The 21,999-nt window shown below is 45.3% G+C and overlaps 2 protein-coding genes across 10 annotated transcripts in view; one reads left to right on the top strand and one right to left on the bottom strand.

Annotated features, from left to right (window-relative positions):
• Window positions 1-4,221, bottom strand: part of GLYR1 (glyoxylate reductase 1 homolog) — a 48,040-nt gene extending 43,819 nt beyond the window's left edge. For 5 of the 6 annotated variants that reach the window (XR_005581780.2, XR_005581781.2, XM_039478260.2 and 2 more), the window contains exons 1-3: window positions 4,129-4,220; window positions 3,056-3,092; window positions 1,961-2,040 (exon numbers count right to left, since the gene is read on the bottom strand). Coding sequence is in view for 4 of the 6 variants with exons in the window: in XM_039478260.2 (XP_039334194.2) it covers window positions 1,961-2,040; window positions 3,056-3,092; window positions 4,129-4,166 (155 nt within the window). In the remaining 2 variants the exon portion in view is untranslated. Of the gene's footprint in view, window positions 1-1,960; window positions 2,041-3,055; window positions 3,093-4,128 lie in introns of all 6 variants that reach the window. The other variant, XM_039478263.2, reaches the window with a different exon arrangement.
• A 112-nt stretch (window positions 4,222-4,333) lies between these two features.
• Window positions 4,334-21,999, top strand: part of UBN1 (ubinuclein 1) — a 36,541-nt gene continuing 18,875 nt past the window's right edge. For 2 of the 4 annotated variants that reach the window (XM_003928497.4, XM_074381632.1), the window contains exons 1-7: window positions 4,334-5,298; window positions 11,076-11,363; window positions 16,588-16,674; window positions 17,175-17,270; window positions 17,630-17,764; window positions 18,479-18,582; window positions 19,275-19,713. In XM_003928497.4, the coding sequence (XP_003928546.2) occupies window positions 11,115-11,363; window positions 16,588-16,674; window positions 17,175-17,270; window positions 17,630-17,764; window positions 18,479-18,582; window positions 19,275-19,713 (1,110 nt within the window). In that variant the 5' untranslated portion in view covers window positions 4,334-5,298; window positions 11,076-11,114. Of the gene's footprint in view, window positions 5,409-11,075; window positions 11,364-16,587; window positions 16,675-17,174; window positions 17,271-17,629; window positions 17,765-18,478; window positions 18,583-19,274; window positions 19,714-21,999 lie in introns of all 4 variants that reach the window. The other 2 variants (XM_003928496.4, XM_039478258.2) reach the window with 2 other exon arrangements.

Below are 21,999 nucleotides of genomic sequence, written 5' to 3'. Positions count from 1 at the left end.
CCCAGCCTAGAATTAATAATTACCTGCTATAATTCATTCTGCACATAATCTTTTATTTTTTAAATGGAGTCTTGCTCTGTTGCCCAGGCTACAGTGCAGTGGTGCAATTTTGGCTCACTGCAATCTCTTGCCTCCCAGGTTGAAGCGATTCTCCTGTCTTAGCCTCCTGAGTAGCTGGGATTATAGGTGTGTACCACAACGCCCGACTAATTTTTGTATTTTTAGCAGAGACTGGGTTTCACCATGTTGGCCAGGCTGCTCTCAAACTCCGGGCCTCAAGTGATCTGTCCTCCTTGGCTTCCCAAAGTGCTGCAGTTACAGGCGTGAGCCATCCTGCCCAGCCATCATTCTGCACGTAATCATTTCTGAAATGTTTACAACTTGGCACTTAACTGAGCATCTGGAAGGTGGGAACCAAAACACTTGTTTTCCTACAAGTTCCCTTAGCATCAAGCAATTCAGAGTGTGGACACACAACACCTGTGGACAATTTTTTTTTTTTTTGAGAAAGAGTCTCAGTCTGTCACCCATGCTGGAGTTTGGTGTCTCAATCAATCTCTGCCTCCCAGGTTCAAGTGATTCTCAAGCCTCAGCCTCCCAAATAGCTGGGATTACAGCTGTGCACCACCACTCCTGGCTAATTTTTGTATTTTTCGTAGAGAAAGAGTTTTGCCATGTTGGCAGCTGGTCTCCAACTCCTGACCTCCGCCCACCTTGGCCTCCCGAAGTACTGTGATTACAGGCCTGAGGTACCATGCCCAGCCAAATCTTCTTTTTTAAATCCCTGGAATTATAAGAACATTCCCTCTTCCAGAGCTCTGGCTCCACAGCTCCAGGCCAATGATCTCCTTGAAATATTGCCACCACAGGTTGCTAAGCTGGCTTGTGATAGAGAACTGGGGGCTGGGTATATCAGTAAACATGAAACCAGGAAGAGCACTCTGACATAAAAACTCCTGGATGAGTGAAGAATACTGTTTATAACATATCATTTTCTGCGAAGAAATACTTCAACCATCAGAATTAGATTTACCAGAGAAGTCAAAGACTTTTTTTTTTTTTTTTCAAATCTAAGCCCTATTTTCCTGTAATAATAAATAGAAATACAACTACTTAAAGAAATCAAACTGGCTGGGCACGGTGGTACTTGCCTGTAATCTCAGCACTTTGCGGGCTAAGGGGGTAGATGACTTGAGGTCAGGAGTTTGAGACCAGCCTGGCCAACATGGTGAAATCTCGTCTCTACTAAAAATACAAAAAAATTAGCTGGGCATGCTGGCATGTGCCTGTAGTCCCAGCTACTTGGAAGGGTGAGGGATGAGAATGAGTTGAACCTGAGAGGTAGAGGTTGCAGTGAGCTGAAGTCATGCCACTGCACTCCAGTCTGGGTGACAGAGTGAAACTTCATCTCAAAAAAAAAAAAGAAAAAAAAAGAAAGAAATCAAACCATCTAGCTAGACTGAGGTAAGCTACTTGATGCAGTGATGAGAAAGCTAAACAAATCACTAGGAACTCAAATTAATACATGTTCTTCCCCTCACTGTGACATGCTGTATGGTCAAAGAGTCTCAGATTAATGGTCTTGGTTTGCTCAACTTTAGGACAGATCTGGTAAAAAGACTTACTATAACAATGTCAAAGCAAATCACTTAGTTTTACAAATGAGAACAAGATTGAACAATTACTTTTATTAAGATAAATAAAATTTTAGTTTTCATTGTATACCTCATGCATGAACCATAATGATAATATAGCATTAAAGAGAACTGAACATGGCTTTTATAAGACAATTTCTGCAAAAAACTGCACCTTTATTTAGGTATGAAGCCAGAATTAGATGCCAGTCTTATACACTATAAGAAGACTGAACTAAGGATCCTTAGAATAGTCTCAAAGCAGCTCAAACTCCAGGTAACACAGAAAGAAAGGCAAAGGGAGACTCCTGATGACTACTACTCACTGGTCTTCTGTTCCAAAAAATTTCACAAAGAAGCATTTCTTTCCACGAGGTTTCTTCAAGTCCTTCGGTGGATTAACAATCTGGAGAGTAAAAGGGGGAAAAAGGTTGGCTGGCAACATAGCAGCCCACTTTCTAGTGGCTCCACAGTGCTCTACAGAGCTTTACATTGGTAAGAAAAAAGTCAATTAAAAGACTTACTTATAAACAAATTTACTCATGTACAAAACAGAACCCAAGGCCAGTACTTGCCTAAATCTCCCATTTTTCGATTGAGATGTGTGGAAACATGCAGATATTCTAGAAGTTCCCAATATCTAACATGTAGCGCAGGGCTTAGTAAACACAATATTCCTTTCACTGCAGTGGCCCTGCTTTACCAGCAGTTAAATCAACAGCATCCCCTGCCCCCTTGCTGCCCCCCCCCAACATGTGACATTGGTTACGGAAGAAATGCAGAGGATACTCTTTGAAATACTTCCTGTGCAGGAAGAGTTGAGATATGAAATAGTGAAAACAAAGGACAACTGAAGCACAGAAAACACCATATTGCAAAGAGACCATCTAAAGACACTTCCTGGGCTCCGAACAAGAATATAAAAACAGAACATTTGGAAAGCAATGATAGATCACCTCATGCAAAATCTGGAATGCCAACTTCTGCAAAGAGGCACTGGAGTAGCACATATGGTAACACAGAAAGAAGATTTAAACTTAGTTGGGACAAAAATACTTTGGCTTTTCACTAACCTACATTTAGACTTCTGTCTCTTCCTGGATAATTTGTATTTTCTTCTCCTTTTGTTACATTTAAACATGAAGCTAAATTCAGATTAGAATTATTTCCGGGGTAAAAAAAAAAAAAAAAAAGAAACGTCATAAACCTCCTCTAAATCAACAAATAGTGATTAGAGCAGATTAAACGATCTGGTGTATATTGTATTGCCTTTTAAAAAAAACTCGGGGGAACAAAATTCTAAGTGCCATCTGAATTGGCCCCGTTTAACTCAATGCTAGAAATTTAGAGGAATGAATGTTATATTCTTCACCTCCTCATACCCATCTTCAGTTATCTTCCTTTAGGAGCAAGACACTCACCTTTCCTGGCCAAGGAGGATACCGGCCGAGTTTCCCCCTAGAGAAAACAAACAGAGTCAGCACTTGCCCTGGAAAAGCCAGTCCAGCTCCTTTAACCCACTCAATACGCTATTTATTTTCCTAAATCTCTGCTGGCATCCTCAAGTACCGGAACAAAAGCTTGCAAAAGCTTAACCTGTCTCTCACATCTGGACCCAAGGCCCTCAGAAGTAAAACGTAAAGTTGTATTCTTATGTGCACAACGTATGTCCATTCTTCTGTTGATAACGAATACAGAACAAAATTGTCAAGTCACTTGTCTAGAGCTTCTTAATGACGGGGGTGGGAGGACAGTTTCCTCTGTAAACACAGACTTCCCCTCCCTAAGTCTGGTTTAATTCAACAGGAGACCTGCCTGGCTTTCACAAATGCTAATGGAAGCCTTCCTCTGGGTGGAGAAACAAGCTACGCAGCTCGAGGGAGGCGGCGACAATCAGTCTTGGTTCGGGCGGTTGTCTGGGACACAGAAGCACACCACGGGAGGCACCCAAGCCGGCACTGGTCACTGCCAAGCCATCGTTTGGAAAGGAGAAGTACCCCCGCCGTTTCTTTGCGGGGCAACAAAAGCAGTCCGGTTTAAGACACCCCCGGCTGCGCTGCCCGCACAGGTCGGCTGTATCGCAACCAGGGCTTTGACCGACTAGCACCGCCGAGATGGACTCGCGGGTCCGGTCCCCGGCGCTTTTGCTTTCTGGGAAGCCGCAGCAAGACCCCGGGGACCCGGCGTTCGGGAAAGCCTCGCGGCACCAGCAGCTCTCTTCACTGTGACAGCCGATATCTGGGCCCCGAGTGAAGCCCTCTCCCGGGCGGCCTCGGAGATCACAGCTGGTGCCAACCGTGGCCACTCTCGGCCTCGGTCCCCCGGGGCTGGACTGCCCCTTCCGCCCGGCGCCGCTCGCAAGCGCCGGCACCTTCTCTTCCCCTCTCCCCGACCTGGAGCGCATAGAAAGGCAGCTCCTAGACCGGCCGAGAACCCCGCGCCCAGGTGGGCAGTTCCCCGGAGCGTCTCGGTTGGCCCGGCCGCCTGGACTCACCACACCAAGTCGCCGAGCCGCAGACTCACAGCCGCCATCTTACCACCCAACCACCGCCGACGCACGGGCCGCCGGGAACAGCAGGTCGCCCCGGCGCCGCCCATTGGAGTGGGCCAGACCACGTGACAGGGGCCGGCTGTCATCGGCCACGCCGCTGCTCTGACGTCACCGCGCCTGCCGGGGCTCATTGGCCGGCCAAGCGGCACGTGATGCGAGCGCCGCGGTCTCCGCGCGCCGGAGCGCAGAGATTCCCGGCTCCTTCCCCCTCCCTCCGGCTCGTGACAACGAAGCGTCCGCGGTCTGAGGCGGCGGCGGCGACTGTGCGACCGGCTGAGCGCAAGAGGGAGCCGGCCTCGCGGCCCGCCCCGCCCCCGGGTCTTGGAGTCGGCGCCCCTCCCCTCTTGGCGCTTCCGTTACGGCCGTTAGTCCGGCGCGGGCCCCGGGGCCATTCCCGAGCCCGAGGCGCCGGTCGGCCGCGTCGCTGCGCCCGGGAGCTGCCCTGACGGAGCTCGGCGCGGCCTGGAACTCAGCCTCCGCCTAGGTCTGGGCTCCCGTGCCCGGCGGCTCTGCTTGATCGCAGGCCGGGAGGCCCGGGTGTCCGCGCCCGTCCGCTCCCGCCGCCCGGGTTCTTTGGAGCGCTCCTCCCGACGGCTGCTTTCGGAGGCGGCGTGTGAGCGCGGGGTCCCGCGCTGCAAGTTCTCCCGGGGCGCCCGGCGACTGCTTCCCCGATCCCGCGGTGTCCCCGGAGTGGCTGCGCGGACGTCGAGTTGGCATTTCTCCGCTTCTTCCTGGACCCGCGCGCGGCGCGGCACACCAAGCTTCTCTGGTTGCGGGGACCCGGTCATGGGCGGAGGCGCGGGCCGCTCGCCCGCCGGGAGCCGCGGCTGGGGAGCCGACCGCTAGCTGCGCGGCCGCCCGGGGCCCTGGCCGGCATGAGGACCGCCGCGGGAGGACGTCTGCGGCCCGCGTCGGCGCTGGGGACAAAGGTGCGTGTCGTTGTCGGGACCAGGCTCTCCCGTTAGCCTTGTTTTAGTGTTTTCACTTTTGAAAAAGTTGTGACAACAGGAAGACAGATGCCGGGCGTAGTTCGGACACTTTAAAACTGAACCATGAACTGGGAAGTGTTAACTGCAGTTGAGCGCAGCGTGGGCCCAAACTTCAGCAGACCAGGTAGAAACAATTATGCCAAAGATCCCAGTCCCAATTACAGACTCCACAGTGTCAAGGATTGACCTAAAGTTGGTGTCGGACTCTTGTTGAGTCACTGCCTGCTGGAAAAGGTAACGGGTCCACACGCACTTCCCCAAGGCATTGTGGTGGTGAGAGGTTTCGGTTGCAAGTCGCTGTTTAGCCTACTGGGTTGTCCAGCAGCTTGATGATTATTTGGAGATAAGTTCCCCTGAAGTACCATGAAATACCTGCATAGAGTGTCATTTACTGAGTGTGTGTTTTTAAGGCAAAGTGATTTTTAAAGTGTAAGATATCGGGTAACAATTTAATAGAAATTTAACATATGTTCCTAAGTTTAAAATTATGAGTTTGTGAGGAATTGAAGGATATTTTAATAGCTTAATCAAAAACATGAATCTTGGCAGGGCATGGTGGCATAAGCCTGTAACCCCAGCATTTTGGGAGGCCAAGGCTTGCGGGCAACCCGAGGTCAGTAGTTCGAGACCAGCCTGGCCAACACGGTCAAACTCCGTCTCTACTGAAAATACAGAATTAGCCGGGCGTGGTGGCACATGCCTGTAATCCCAGCTACTCTGGAGACTGAGGCAGGAGAATCGCTTGAACCCAGGAGGCGAGGTTGCAGTCACCTGAGATCACAGCATCACATTTCAGCCTGGACGACAGAGACTCCGTTTCCCATAAAAAAAAAAAAAAAAAAAAGAAATCTTAAATAAACATTGCACCAAAATCTAGAGGTATTCCCCTTAACATCAGAAACATGGTATGTTTCTATCACTGTTAGACAGTCAGAATATATTGTGTAATATCCTGAAAGTTCTAGCCAATGCAATAGGACAGGAAACAAAATAAGAAATGCAGTTGTGGAAAAGGGAAGACAGAATTCTCATTTCTGTGGATGATAGGTCTATCTCTTTTGAAAAAAAAGCCATTAAAATAAGAATTCAGGAAGAGTACTCATTATAAATTGGAATATGCTAAGTTAGTTTTTCTGTTTTGTCAGTAACCAGTTTGAAAATATAATGGTTAAAAGGATATATTTAAAGTAAGAAAAAATATAAAATTCCTGAGAATAACCAAGGGACAGGGAAGGCTAATATTTTCTCAGTAACATCAAATGAGGCTTTAAAAGGGGCATCTTTTTCTTTCCTTTTTTGAGATGGAGTTTCGCTCTTGTTGCCCAGGCTGGAGTGCAGTGGCAGGATCATGGCTCACTGCAGCCTGGACTTTCCCAGGCTCAAGGCTCAAGCCATCCTCTCATGTCAGCCTTAGTAGCTGAGAGTCCACAGGTGTGCCACTACACCTGGCTAATTAAAAAAAATTTTTCTTTAGAGATGAGGTCTCACTCTGTTGCCTGGGATTGTCTCAAACTCCTAGGCTCCAGCAATTATCCTGCCTTAGCTCCTGAAGTGGTGGGATTACGGGAAGTGGGCCACTGTACCCAGCCTTGAGAGGGATGTTTCTATGTGTAGACTTCTATACTTAAAATAATGTTCAACTCATTAGAATTGAATATTTATTAATAATAATTATTATTCTTTGAGACGGAGTCTTGCACTATTACCCAGGGTTGAGTGCAGTGGCACAATCACTGCTCACTTCAGCCTTAATCTCCCTGGCTCAAGGGATTCTCCCAGCTCAGCCTACTGAGGAGTGGGGACCACATGTGCACGCCACCACACCTCAGCTGATTTTTGTATTTCTTGCATAGATGGTCTCACTATGTTGCCCAGGCTGGTCTTGAACTCCTGGGCTCAAGCAATCCTCATAAACTGTTGAGATTACAGGAGTGAGCCCCTATGCTGGGCTGAAGTTGAGTGTTTAAAAACTTAGCTATTTTTAAGTATTACTCACAAATCTTGTTTTATTTACACATTTAAGAACTTAAAATTCGATCTTTGACAAAGGTTCAATTAAGGCATCAGTTGAAAAGATTAAATTCCCTTATACAATTAACTCTTTTTACAAAGTTGATTATCTTAAATGTTTTAAACTGCACTTAAAGCCTTATATTTCTGATTCTCTCAAATACCTCAAACTTCTAAAGAGGTGAACTTAGTAGTAAAACCTTTGCAAGGCTGAGGTTGATGAATTGCTTGAGTCTAGGCAGTTGAGACCAGCCTGGGCAACACGGTGAAACCCTGTCTCTACTTGAAAAAAAAAAAAAAAGAAAAGAAAAAAAGCCTGGTGTAGTGGTGGATACCTGTAGCCCCAGCTACTTAGGAGACTGAGATAGGAGAATCACCTGAGTCCAGGAAGTTGCGGCTGCAGTGAGCTGACATGGTGTCACTACACTGCAATCCAGCCTGGGCAACAGGAGTGAGGAGGCAACTGTCTTTAAAAAAAAAAAAAAAAAAGGCCGGGCGCGGTGGCTCAAGCCTGTAATCCCAGCACTTTGGGAGGCCGAGGCGGGTGGATCACGATGTCAAGAGATCGAGACCATCCTGGTCAACATGGTGAAACCCCATCTCTACTAAAGGTGCAAAAAAGTTAGCTGGGCATGGTGGCGCATGCCTGTAATCCCAGCTACTCCGGAGGCTGAGGCAGGAGAATTGCCTGAACCCAGGAGGCGGAGGTTGCGGTGAGCCGAGATCGCGCCATTGCACTCCAGCCTGGGTAACAAGAGTGAAACTCCGTCTCAAAAAAAAAAAAAAAAAAAAAGCCTTTCCAAGGACTTCAGCAACTCTTATAAAAGTCTAATAAACATGTAAATGTAAGTCTAATAAACATGTAAAATTTTTAAAATATTCAAACGTGTTTGAACTTAATTATATTTTCTTAAGCATTTTGAATTAAGGTCATAAGTCTAACTAACATACCATTGTTTAATGTATCTGAATCTTTTAAATGTACCAGATGGGTTAGTAACAGCAGAACATTATCATAGTGATTATAAAACAACCCAAAATCTTAGTGTTAACAGACAACAGGTTTGACTTACTTTATCCTGTAGTCCTATTTGTATACCTGCTTGTGCTTGCAGAAGCAGTTGTACCATCTAGGATTGAAGCTGCAGTCTCTCAGACTTGGACTGAAATAAGGTTGTGTGTTTACTGCCTGGACAGGGAGAGTAGGACCTGGTTGCCACTTGTGGGATGACCTTTCTACATCCCATTGGATTCCTTCTTTTTAATTTTTTAATTTTTATTTTTTGAGGTGGAGTCTTGCTTTGTCGTCTAGGCTGCAGTGCAGTGGCGCGATCTTGGCTCACTGTAACTAACCTCCGCCTCCCAGGTTCAAGCAATTCTCCTGCCTTAGCCTCCCAAGTAGCTGGGACTATAGGCACATGCCACCACACCTGACTTATTTTTGTAGAAATGGAGTTTCACCATCTTGGCCAGGCTGGTCTTGAACTTCTGATCATGATCCACCTGCTTCGGCCTCCCAAAGTGCAGGGATTACAGACATGGGCCACCTTGCCCAGCCGAATTCCCTTCTTTAAGTGAGACTGTTGCGGTTCTGTTAGTGGGGGAATCTGTAAGCCTTCAGTTCAGATTTATTTCCACAACCCAGTGCGTCACAGACATCCTGAGGGCCTTGGAGGTTTCTTTTAGGGAAATCTTTAACGTCTTAGTGTGTGCTGGGTGATGGTCTTTTGGAGCACCAGACTGTTTTGCTGCGTATCGTTTTGCTGTCTGATTACAATTACTTCAACTCTTCATTTGTAGATATTTTGTTCCCTTATCTGATCTTATAAATTGCAATTTTACGGTCTTAATTCGACAGACAAGTGAATGTTGGCTATATACACATCTACACGTGTATGGATATATATGATATATACTAAATTTCCTGAATTCACAAACTAAATTTGCTGAATTTACGTTCGTGATTCATTAACCAAAATACAGTGAGTTTTTTGGAAACCTGTCAAAATAATACATAGGCTGCAATGGGAAAGTATTATTTATAAAGAAGGATAATAAATGTGAGGTTTTTTTTTTTTTTTTGAAACTAAGTTTCACATTGTTGCCCAGGCTGGAGTGCAATGGCACAATCTCAGCTCATGCAACTTCCGCCTTCTGGATTCAAGTGATTTTCCTGCCTCAGCCTCCTGAGTAGCTGGGATTACAGGGGCATGCCACCACGCCTGGCTAATTTTTGTGTTTTTAGTAGAGTTGGGGTTTCACCGTGTTGGTCAGGCTGGTCTGGAACTCCTAACCTTGTTATCTGTCCTCCTCAACCTCCCAAAGTCCTGGGATTACATCTGTGAGCCACCATACCTAGCCTAAATGTGAGTTTTAACTTCATGTTATTAAAATATAAAACTTTTCAAAACAGTACAGATTGATTAAAGAATCTCTAAATACTACATTAATATGACTGATGGACTTCACAACCAGACCTTAGATATCTGTGATGTTACTTCGAAGTATATGCGAAATCAGCAGAGGGAGGAAGGATTCTTCAGTGATTGATGCTGGAAGAAACCAAGTTAGAGCCTCTCCTCATTTTTTATAGCATAGCAAATTCAGCTGGTGTTAATGAGGTAAATGTGAAAAAATATCAATAAACGACCATATAGGCCGGGCTCAGTGGCTCACAGCTGTAATCCCAGCACTTTGGGAGGCCAAGGCAGGAGGATTACCTGAGCCCAGGAGTTGAGATCAGCCTGGGCAACATGGCAAAACAACATTCCTACAAAAAATAAAAAAAATTAGCTGGGCATGGTGGCACAGGCCTGTAGTTCCAACTACTAGGGGTGCTGAGGTAGGAGGATTGCTTTACCCTGGGAGGTTGAGGCTGCGTGCGCTGAGATTGGGTCACTTCATTCCAGCCTGGGCAACAGACTGAGACCCTGTCTCCAAAACAAAACAAAACAAAACAAAACAAAACAAAACCATATACACAAGTTCTTCTGTAAGATCTGGTTGGAGACATTCTAGGGCATTAAAGAAATGGGAGGAGTCACAAAGAAAAAGAGCCTAGTTTTGACTGTAACATTTCCTTGGGAGGAGGGTCACTTGAGGTTGTGAGTTTAAGACCAGCCTGGGCAACATAGTGGGCGGCATCTCTACAAAAAATAGAAAAAATTAGCCAGGTGTGGTGCTATATACCTGTAGTCCCAGCTACTCGAGAAGCTGAAGTAAGAGGTTTGCTTGAGCCTGGGAGGTTGAGGCTGAAGTGGCTGTGATTGGGCCACTGCTCTCCAGCTTGGGTATAACGGTGAGACTCTATCATACGTCAGTCTAAGCAACATTAAACTGCAAATTAAAAAAACAAAACAAGAAAAAGCACTTAAAAGAGATATGACAGGTGTATATAATAATTTATGTAAAATATCAAGAGCCCTTACAAATCAGTAAGAAAGTCACGATTTATTCAACTATTTCGTGATTGTCATTTTGATTGCTTCCATCATTTTTCTTGTATAAACAAGGCTGCAATGAATATCCTTATTTATTGGTATGGTAGAAAGTTCACACTAGAATATAAATTTTAAAAAGCAGGATACAAAATTATGAAGTAAGCAGAAAATAGGTATAACAGGTATTGGCATATTTATATTCTGTAAACATTTAGAATTCTGGATTCAGAATCTATTTTGATGATTCTTAAGTGATTTTGAAGGTCTTTGGCATGTGATAATTTGTTAATTTGGCAAGGGCAGTGTTTGGGTGTAAGAGGCTGGTACGCAGAGCAGGAGTGTTAGGAAGTTTAAGACAGTTAAATTTTCTTAAACTTAAATCTGTTTAATTAGACAGGTAAACTATTTTATCATCTTCGTTTGACTTGGCTCTTCTTTTCAATGTTAACAGAAGCCATGCAGTGACACCCGCTAAGACTTGTTGGTAGCCATGTCGGAGCCCCACAGGGTCCAGTTCACCTCTCTCCCAGGTTCTCTGAATCCTGCATTTTTGAAGAAGTCCCGGAAGGAGGAGGCTGGGGGAGCAGAACAGCATCAGGACTGTGAGCCAGCTGCAGCAGCTGTTCGAATTACACTCACCCTCTTTGAACCAGATCACAAACGCTGCCCAGAGTTCTTCTACCCAGAGCTGGTGAAGAATATCCGAGGGAAGGTGAAAGGCCTTCAGCCTGGAGACAAGGTACACTCCTGGGTTCCCAGAGGCACTGTGGCTCTAACCGCACAGGGGTCATTGTGTGCATGTGGGGCTTCTGGAGTCGGGAGGCAAGACTTAACTGAGATTTTGGCTGCCCCAAGATCCTGTCACTCACTCAAGGCAGGCACAGGGTTTGGTGCTCTTACCTCTGCACAAAGGGAGAGGCTAATTTAAATAATAGCTAATTAATATAAATTTTTAAAACAGTAAATTTTTCTGTGCCTAGGTTATAAACATTAGGTTTAAATGAAACCAGTCCCTGGCAGTTCCAGTGTTAGAACTTCATGCTGGACATTTTTTTCTTCCAAGGGAATCTTGCTGTCTAGTATAGGGGCAGACAAGAAAACATACAGACTGCTTCTTTTTTTTTTTTTTTTGAAACAGAGTCTCGCCCTGTCGCCCAGGCTGGAGGGCAATGGTGTGATCTCAGCTAACTGTAACCTCCGCTTCCTGGGTTCAAGTGATTCTCTTGCCTAGCCTCCCAAGTAGCTAGGATTATAGGTGCACGCCACTATGCCTATTTTTTGTGTCTTTAGTAGAGACCGGGTTTCACCATGTTGACCAGGCTGGTTTTGAACTCCTAAACTTATTATCTGCCTGCCTCAGCCTCCCAAAGTGCTGGGATTACAGGCATGAGCCACTGCACGTGATTGGTGAAGAGCATTTTTAAGTGCCTCAAATGAACCTCACACCTCAGCCTCCTGAGTAGCTGGGAGTACAAGCTTGTGCCACTGTACTTGGCTAATTAAAAACAATTTTTTTAAAATATGGGGTCTCACTGTGTTGCCCAGGCTGGTCTGAAACTCCTGGCTTCAAATGATCCTTCTGCCTACCTTGGACTCCAGAGCCTCACTCTGTCACCCAGTTTTGAGACAGCCTCACTCTGTCACCCAGGCTGGAGTGCACTGGCACGATCTCAGCTCGCTGTAACCTTTGCTTCCCGGATTCAAGTGATTCTGCTGCCTCAGCCTCACTGAGATTACAGGTGCACACCACCACACCCAGCTAATTTTTGTATTTTTAATAGAGACCATTTCACTATGTTGGCCAGGCTGGTCTCAAACTCTTGGCCTCAAGTGATCCGTCTGCCTTGACCTCCCAAAGTGCTGGGGTAGCAGGCATGAGCCTCCTTGCCTGGCCACAACTTGATGGATTTTCATAAACTCAGTACACCCATGTAACCTGTACCTGGGTCACGAAATATATTTATCAGGACTCCAGAAAACCCTCCTTCTGCCCTGTCCGAAGACTACCCCAGTATTCATGGGCAACCACTGCCCTGATTTCTAACAACTTGAATCAGCTTAGATTTGTGTGTTTTTGTATTTTATGTAGATGGAATCTTATGGTATTTGAGTACCACCTAGGTGAAAAGCATTTTTCAACACTTCTACCTTTGCACTGTGCTAGGCTCTGAGGAAAAAGTAAGTGGGCTCCAGAATCACAGCATTCTGGTCTCTAGAGTGGCTCTTGGTAAAATGGGGATGAGGCTGATAATTGGCTCACAGCTGTCTGAGTGTGGAATGAGATCATGTTGTGAAGTTTCTAGCAGTGTGCCTCAGTGCCAAGTGCTCAGTTGCTCTTATTCACTGGTGTGCTCTTAGGAGGGTATTTTTGGTTAGAAGGAGTAATCTCTTTTTCCTGAGGTTAAAAAATGTGTTTTCTTGGCCTGGCATGGTGACTGACACCTGTAATCCTTGCACTTTGGGAGACTGAGACTTGAGGATCACTTGACCACGGGAATTCAAGACTAGCCTGGCCAACATAGTGAAACTCCATCTCTGCCAAATAATACAGAAATTAGCTGGGTATGATGGTGCATGCCTGAAATTCCAGCTACTCAGAAAGCTTAGGTGGGAGGATTGCTTGAGCCTGGAAGGTCAAAGTTGGAGCGAGCCACTGTCACACCACCGCACTGGGGGAAAGAGCAAGACCCTGTCTCAAAACAAAAACAAACTGGGAGGCTGGGCGCAGTGGCTTATGCCTGTAATCCTGGCACTTCGGGAGGCTGAAGCGGCCAGATCACTTAAGGTCAGGAGTTCCAGACCAGACTGGCCAATGTGGCAAAACCCCGTCTCTACTAAAAATACAGAAATTAGCCAGGCGTGATAGTGCACACATGTAATCTCAGCTATTCGGGAGGCTGAGGCAGAAGAATTGCTTGAACCTAGGGGCCGGAGGTTTCCGTGAGCCGAGATCACACCGCTGCACTCCAGCCTGGGTGACAGAAGGAGACTCTGTCTCAAAATAAAAAATAAAAAAACAAAAATTAGCCAGGCATGGTGGCACGAGCCTGTAATCCCAGGTACTTGGGAGGCTGAGGGATGAGAATTGCTTGAACCCAGGAGGTGGAGATTACAGTGAGCTGAAATCATGCCACTGTACTCCATCCTGGGTGACATCGAGAATCCATTCCCCACCCCCACCCCCCACGAAAACCAAGCAAACAAAAAAAAAAAGTGTTTCTTTGATTGAGAACTGATTGCTTGATTGCCAGAATGGAGGCCAGTGAGTCTGTACCAAGGGTCAGCTTGTTGGATGAGGGCCAGTGGGCAGGATGAGAAAAAGTAATTTCAAATCCCTTCATAATCCCTTTCCAGTAAAATGGTATCTTCTTCCTTGAGAGGAAGAGACAGTAGCAGGGGTTGGTTAGTGTGTTTATTCATAGGCTCAAACCAAATCAGTAGCTCAACTGAAATGAGAACTCCACTGCTCCAATTTCACCTTTTTAGGGGCTCCAAATGCTCTTCTCCATTGCAGAAAAATGCATGGAGGATACACAGAGAACTTTGGATCCAATTCAGAGGATTGAGTTGTGGACTTTGGGTTCAGAACTCCTAAATTGTTATGGGTCTACTCTGCAGTGTTAAAAGTACAGTAAAATCAGACACATTTTTGCATCAGGTCTTACAGTGTGTATTTCTTTTTTTTTTTTTTTTGAAATGGAGTCTCCCTCTGTCACGAGGCAGGAGTGCAGTGGCAGGATCTCGACGCACTGCAACCTCTGCCTCCCGGGTTCAAGCAATTCTCCGGCCTCAGCCTCCCGAGTAGCTGGGACTACGCACACGCCACCATGCCCAGCTAATTTTTGTGTTTTTAGTGTAAAGAGACGGGGTTTCACCATGTTGGCCAGGATGGTCTCGATCTCTTGACCTTGTGATCCGTCCGCCTCGGCTTCCCAAAGGGCTGGGATTACAGGCATGAGCCACTGCGCCCAGCCTAGTGTGTATTTCATAACAGTATGAAGACACTGTGCTAGACTCAAGAATATAGAAAGGTAGAGAAAACACTGTACCAGCCTCAAAACAAATATACTGTAAATATTTTAGGAGCATGGTATCCACAGGTAACAGAAGTTATAATATGGTCATTGTTTAAGTGTGGTACGACACAGGCCCTGGAGGGCTTGGACAGAAGAGAGCTTACATCCTGATTAGTGTTTGGACAGAGCTGGGCCTTCTGTCATATAGTCAGGAAATAGTAGTTACTGGAAGACTGTTGTTGGCAAGGCATTGAGTAGTATACATAGAATCCAGTGCTGCTCAAGGTTGGTGGGATTTCTTACAGTTACATAACCACTCAAGTTATATGTGATCATTGTAGAAAAATTAGAAGATCCAGATAAGTGTGTTTGAAAGATTCCCCATTTGTGGTATCTTCATTAGATGTATGCTGTGTAATACCCATTCTATGTGTATACCACAAATCATTTAACTGATACTATCTTAGTAGGCAGAGATGGGAGGGTGAGATAAGAAAGTTTGTTTGAACGAGGCATATCGTCTTTAGTGTTTTTCGTCTGCCTTGAAGTCTTAAGCATATTTGGTATAGGAGTCTTACTAAAATTAAGATTCCTGGCTCCTGGCCTCTTCCACTTATGGTTGTGATCAATCTGATTCCTTCATTGGTAACTCTGAGGCGGTAAGTAGTTACTGAAAATGCCATGTCAGAGCCACTGCACCATAGGATCTGGTATGGTGGCTCTCACCTATAATCCCAGCACTTCAGGAGGGCGAGATGGCAGAGCCCAGGAGCTTGAGACCAGCCTGGGCAACATGAAGAAACCCTATCTATATAAAAAAACTTTAAAAAAATTAGTTGGGCATGGTGTTGGATGCCTGTAGTCCCAGCTACTCAGGAGGCCGAGGCAGGAGGATCATCTGAACCTGGGGAGGTCGAGGCTGCAGTGAGTCATGATTGTGCCCCTGCACTGCAGCCTGGGTAACTGAGACTCTGATCTCAAAAAAAAAAAATTTTTTTTTTTTTTTTAGATTTCTTGCTCAAGAAGCTTAAGGCTTACCTCTGGAAAATTTGATGAGAAAAGAATAAGCTTATAAAATGGAAATAAGCCTTGGAAGCCTGAGTTTAACTTTGGTAGCACTGAGAGAAGTACAGATTCAGACCTTTCTAAACAGTATGGCAGAATGGCTCTCGGAAACTTGCACTATATTCAGTGAGATTTTAAAGTTTTTGAACCATTGGCTATTTTGGAAGTCAGTAGACTCTTTTCTAGAATGTTTTTAAATGCATAAAGCAAATTTTAGAGTTAATAAGAAAGTCTGCTTTATTAAACATGATTGTCTAGTGGTTGGGCATCTCTTTCTTAAAGGCCCTTTGCTTTGTTTGAGCCCTGCAGCCCCTCATGCTGTGCTGAGCAATATTAGGCGTTGTCAAGTTTTATGAAACTACATGAATGGAAATTTTTCTTTTTTTATTTTTTATTTTATTTTATTTTATTTTTTTTTGAGACGGAGTTTCGCTCTTGTTACCCAGGCTGGAGTGCAATGGCACGATCTCGGCTCACCGCAACCTCCGCCTCCTGGGCTCAGGCAGTTCTCCTGCCTCAGCCTCCTGAGTAGCTGGGATTACAGGCACACGCCACCATGCCCAGCTAATTTTTGTATTTTTAGTAGAGACGGGGTTTCACCATGTTGACCAGGATGGTCGCGATCTCTTGACCTCGTGATCCACCCGCCTCGGCCTCCCAAAGTGCTGGGATTACAGGCTTGAGCCACTGCGCCCGGCTGGAAATTTTTCTTAATTAAGATAAACACTGATGAGATGGTAGTATGTTTTCTACCTTGTCCTTTTCATAAAAATATTGTTTTTATTATGTAGTTTATAGGTGTTGAGTAGTCAGTGAAGTTTCTATGAATAAGAACATGGGAATATTTTGTGACTTACTTTTTGTGGAATGATCTCTTTACAGAAGAAAGATCTTTCGGATCCTTTCAATGATGAAGAAAAGGAAAGGCATAAAGTGGAGGCCCTTGCCCGGAAATTTGAAGAAAAATATGTAAGATTTCTCTCATGAGCAACAAAGCAACCTCCTTGGGATGGGGAGGTTTCCACACGTTTCTGTATGCCTTTAGTGGATTGTCATGTAAATGACACTGCTCCGGAAGTAAGCATTGAGCTTGGAGAGAACAGAAGCAGTTATTAAACCTAATGCATTAAGGTACAGAAAAGGTGCATGGCAGAGCTAGTGTGAGGAGGCAATTGGACAAATAACCAAGAAGGGCCTGTGACCGCCTTAGAAGAAATGTTTTGGTACGAAGCATAAGAAGCCATTTCGTTCCTTTTTCTGTCCTAGGACATTTTATACAGATAGAAGTCTGTCCTATGTTAAAAGTTGTTCAGGAAAGAAGGTTTTGGGGTTTGTGTGTATGTGAGAGAGTGACTGTTCTAGTTAGTGCGTTACCTCTTTGAATGATAGCTGATGGATGAAGTTCAAGGCAATAGTTAATTATGTGTATTTATCAAAAAGTTAGTGATCTATTGCTTTTACATTTTTAGGGTGGAAAGAAACGTAGAAAAGACCGAATACAGGACTTGATTGATATGGGGTATGGTTATGATGAATCCGATTCCTTCATCGATAACTCTGAGGCGGTAAGTAGTTACTGAAAATGCCATGTCAGAGCCACTGCACTGTAGCTCCTCCTGATACTGGCCAGGAAGCTGGGGGTGGGATCAGAGTGGATGTGCCCTCTTCCCAGCATGAGGCAGTAGCAGCACTGATGAGAGATGAAATGACGTTCTTGATCCGGGCATTAGTTCTCTCTTCTGAAAATAATGACCAGATCTGACCAAAACACCTTGTAGCTCAGACGTTCCTGATTGACCGGAAGGATGTTTTAGCATACTCTTGGAAGTGGCAGAGGAGCAGTCACTTCTCTCTTGAGAGCTACTTTTCACCTTCGGACTACAGAACCAAAACTTGGAGCTGACCGTTTGTTTCCCCCCTTCAGTATGATGAGCTTGTTCCTGCTTCTTTGACTACAAAGTATGGAGGATTTTACATTAACTCGGGAACCCTGCAGTTTAGACAAGCGTCAGAGTCTGAGGATGACTTCATTAAAGAAAAGAAGAAAAAATCTCCAAAGGTTAGAATGTGCTTGCTTTTGGATTTCAGAATGCTTTTTGACGTGACCCTATCAGATCAGTAGGTGACTCGCCAGAATATATGGTGGTTTAGGCTGGCTCAGGAGGCTGGTGGAAAGGCAGAGCCATGCCAGGTCGATAGCTCACCTCTCACATGTGTGCCCTGGCGAGGACACGTGCCTGTGGGGGCTCTGTTTAGCTCTCAGTCATCGTGTTCACATCACATGACATCCCAGCAGGCTCAGCAGGGGTCATTTCTGGAAGTGGCCTCAGGGTGGGAAGGATGTGGCGTGAGGGAGTGTGCACCACCCTTGCTGACCCTCTTCTGTGGACGTGTACAGGGCTTCGGTTCCCAGGGCTGTCTGTCATCCTACTGAAAACCAGTCCACCTTAGGATCAGTGTGTTTAAAAACCTGTCTGCCACTCCCGATGTGTTTAAAACAAGAGGTAGGGCTCACTTGTAACTGTTTCAAACTAGAAAGGTTTCAGGCTCCAGAATGGTCACTGTTGTCTCAGCCCAAGGTGTTTCCAGGAGACACCGTCGGTGGGAATGCTGTGGGTTTGTGGTCCAGGGACTGATCTGAGAGCTTTTTGTTCATGAAGCAAATGAGACAGGTCTCAGGATGTGCCCCGGGCGGAGCAAGGCCAGTGCCATGTAGTGCACTTGCTCCCTGAGTTAGGGAGCCGTGTAACTGTGCCTTGTCTTTAATTCTCAGAAGCGGAAATTGAAGGAAGGTGGTGAGAAGATAAAGAAGAAGAAAAAAGATGACACTTATGACAAGGAGAAGAAATCGAAAAAGTCCAAGTTTTCCAAAGCCGGGTGAGAGGCAGCAGCTTCTTTGCTAGGATAAGCCTGAACTGTTAGGGCAGGACGACTGGGAGCTGACTCACCTCCTCCCCACAGCTTCGGAAGAGGCAGCAGGGCCTGGCCTTCCTGTCCTCCCGCACGCCTCCCGCAGTGCCATTCTGGGCATAGACGCGCACCTCTCTGTGTGTCAGATAGTTCCACTGTCAGTGTTGGCAGCTATTCCTGTCACTATGTGACTGCTGATGTTTCTCGTTCTCCGGGGCGCTCCTTTCCGCCCCAGTTCTCCTCCTGTCTCTGCTGTTTTCCCTTGTCGTCTGTGGTCATGCTTCCTTCTCCTCACTTGGTCTCACCCCAGCTACTCCTCAAGTTGCTGCTGTTCTCTGCTGCTCCTGCTTTCTCCCTCTAAATACTTTTCTTGCCCTCCTTGCCCCTTTTTGCAACCTTTTATTTCAGCCTGGCAGTGATTTCTAAAAACCCATCGGAAATTTAGCATTATGTGACACTGTGTTGCTAACCTGTATTAACTCTCAAACTTTGGTCTCAGCAAGAACGAGCTCCATATGCCAAGAGGAGGGAGGAGGAATAACAGGGTGGACTGTGACAGGTTCTCCTGGAGACCATGGCCCTGGGATCAGGGGTGAAGGCCTCTTGAGTTCCGTTTGGAGGTGTACTGTAGTCTGACCCAGTTTCCCTCTTGTTTGCAGCTTCACAGCCCTCAATGCCAGTAAGGAGAAGAAGAAGAAGAAATACTCTGGGGCTTTAAGCGTTAAAGAGATGCTAAAGAAATTTCAGAAGGAGAAAGAGGCTCAGAAAAAAAGGGAGGAGGAGCATAAGCCTGTTGCAGTCTCATCGGCGGAAGCTCAGGGCCTGCGGGAACTGGAGGGTGCCTCTGACCCCTTGCTCTCACTCTTCGGCTCCACTTCTGACAACGACTTGCTCCAGGCGGCCACTGCCATGGACTCGCTGACGGATTTGGACTTGGAGCATCTGCTCAGTGAGTCTCCAGAAGGAAGCCCCTTCCGTGATATGGATGATGGAAGCGATTCCCTTGGGGTGGGATTGGACCAGGAATTCAGGCAGCCCTCTTCTCTCCCCGAAGGCCTGCCAGCACCCCTGGAGAAGCGCGTTAAGGAGCTGGCTCAGGTATGGTGACATAGTGTGGCTGGGCTTTCCTGGAAGCAGTTTGGGCAGATTGCCGTTGGTTCTGCACTGCGTGAAGCTCGATGCCCAGAGAAACCCTTAGTGAGTTGGCAGTTAAGGTGTCAGCGTTTTCCAAACTCTCTTCTCATCCTGAGTGAGAAAACACTGTAAGCCTTGCCCGTCAGGCTTCATTTTAGGCCTTTCTTGGTTTTGTTTCTGGAAAATTTGCTTTCTTCTGGGGAGATTGTTCTTTCTGTTTTCTGTCAGTTTGTTTTCTGTCAGTTTGTTTTCCACACGGTATCTTTCTTTTATGTGATAGACGGATGATGTTGGCAGCAGGCAGCTGAGACAGAGATTCATCTCCGTATTCTTTTGTGGGTTTTGCAAATTGACAAAAGTTTGCAAACATATAAGTTATACATAGAGTATATGCTTCGTTGCCACTAGGTTTCAGTTGCTCCCTTGTGTTGTGTATCCAGTGTTAGGAAGCGATTACAAGAATGCCTCAAATGTGATGAATGAAAAGGAGCTTAATTTTCGATGCTGTCCGTGTCCCATTAAAACCCACCATCACCACCTTTAGGATATAGCAGCCATTGCTGCCGTTTTCCTCCAGTGATTGGAAATTGTTCCGTAAGCACTGAGATTGTCTGTTCAGTAACACATTTCTAACTGTAAACCAGGCATGGATCATTGGTTATAATGTCATTTACCTTTAAGTTAAAATAACGTTTTACCTTGAGCATCTGGATGCAGCTCCAGTGGTACTCATAATCTACAGCTGTAGGTTTTACACCAGTGATTCTTACAGGATGTCAGAAGCATTGTTCCGTATAATATCCCTTGTGTTATAATATCCCTTGTGGCAGGATAAATTGTCAGCCACTGCTAAAATGATTTTCTCACTTGAAAAATACTTGAACACCATATACAAAGCAAATAAAGTATCCTGTTCAAATCTCTAGCTCACCTTTGTCAGCTTGTGTGCAGCATTGGAAATTCAAGTATTGTATTTGAATGTAATGATTTAAATGAATTATGCCATGTTGGGGTTTGGAGTATCTCTTAGTATGACATTGCGGTGGAAGTAGCTGAATCTGAACTTGGCATGTTTGAGCCTACTGTCCTATATTTGCTCTCAGAATTCATGTTAAACAAACATTACTCCTTGTTCTTTTTAATCCTCCAGTTCGTAATCAAATTGTTTCATAGCTTCCGAAAGTCTTGTTAAATCATTTAAGTAAGGTCTGCGTTACAAGAGTTGGTCGTTAGAGAAAAGTCAAAAAACCGAATTCTTGTCTGTGTCCTTACTCCTGCCATAGGTTGTGTTCTAGTGTGAAAACTTAGTGTTTCACTTTCTTGGCAAAGATGGAAATAAATTTAGTGGCAACAAAATGATATAACTGGAAACAGCGTTGGGCTGTGGTACAAGAAAGTGGAGCTGAGTAAACACCTTATTAGGCAGGCTGTCCCTCCTCAGTGATTGCCAAGTGTCGGTTAGCTCTTGGACATAACAAACAGCGTTTAGGATCCCATAAACAAGGTGGGCCTGGGTCCTGGTGGAGAAGTGGTGACCAGGAGAGGCTGATGTTCTGGTTTGAAAATGCAGTATTCAAGTGTGAGGTTGATATTCGAGTCTTCACATTGCCCATTTCCTATAACAGCTTTAAGAAACTTTGGAAAAATTGGGTGGAAAGTGTATGGAAGTTATCCATCATCCTGCCAATATAAGAACAATTTCTATTTGCATATTCTTTTCTAGCCTCTGTGTATACGTTTTTATGCAGCTGTAATTATAGTTGTGAATAACTGTTTTCCTGCCTTTTTACCTAATAAATATTATTATAAAGCCCTCATCACTTTTCATGGTTGCATTAAAAAGGTGGCTTGTTTTAGAAAGTTGCTTAATGATACTCCACAGGGTCCTCAGGTGCTCTGTTCTGGCAGGGCCCTGCACTTGGGGCACTTGGAGTCCCTGCATGTGTGTGCAAGTGCTCTGGACCCCTGACCCCACTGAGAATCTGCTGGGAAAGATAGGCTTCCCAGGGAAAGAATGCACTGGTACACACAAATTACATATGATTCCAAAAGCCACACGTGGATATTTGGATCCTTAATAAGGAGTCCATCCTAGATCTTGAAATGGACATTACATTTTTAAAATTTAAATTAAACTTGGTGTATATAACTGGAAAATTAGCTGTGTTATGTGTTTCTCACTTTATTTTTTATACCCCTAATTTTTCCCCTCTTTTTCCTTTATTTTTATTATAATATTAGTTAGACTTT

The sequence above is a fragment of the Saimiri boliviensis genome, chromosome 12 (assembly GCF_048565385.1).
Source record: "Saimiri boliviensis isolate mSaiBol1 chromosome 12, mSaiBol1.pri, whole genome shotgun sequence".
In the NCBI taxonomy this organism is placed as follows: domain Eukaryota; kingdom Metazoa; phylum Chordata; class Mammalia; order Primates; family Cebidae; genus Saimiri; species Saimiri boliviensis.
Note: the sequence above shows the minus strand (reverse complement) of the source record. Positions and strands in the feature narration are given on the sequence as shown.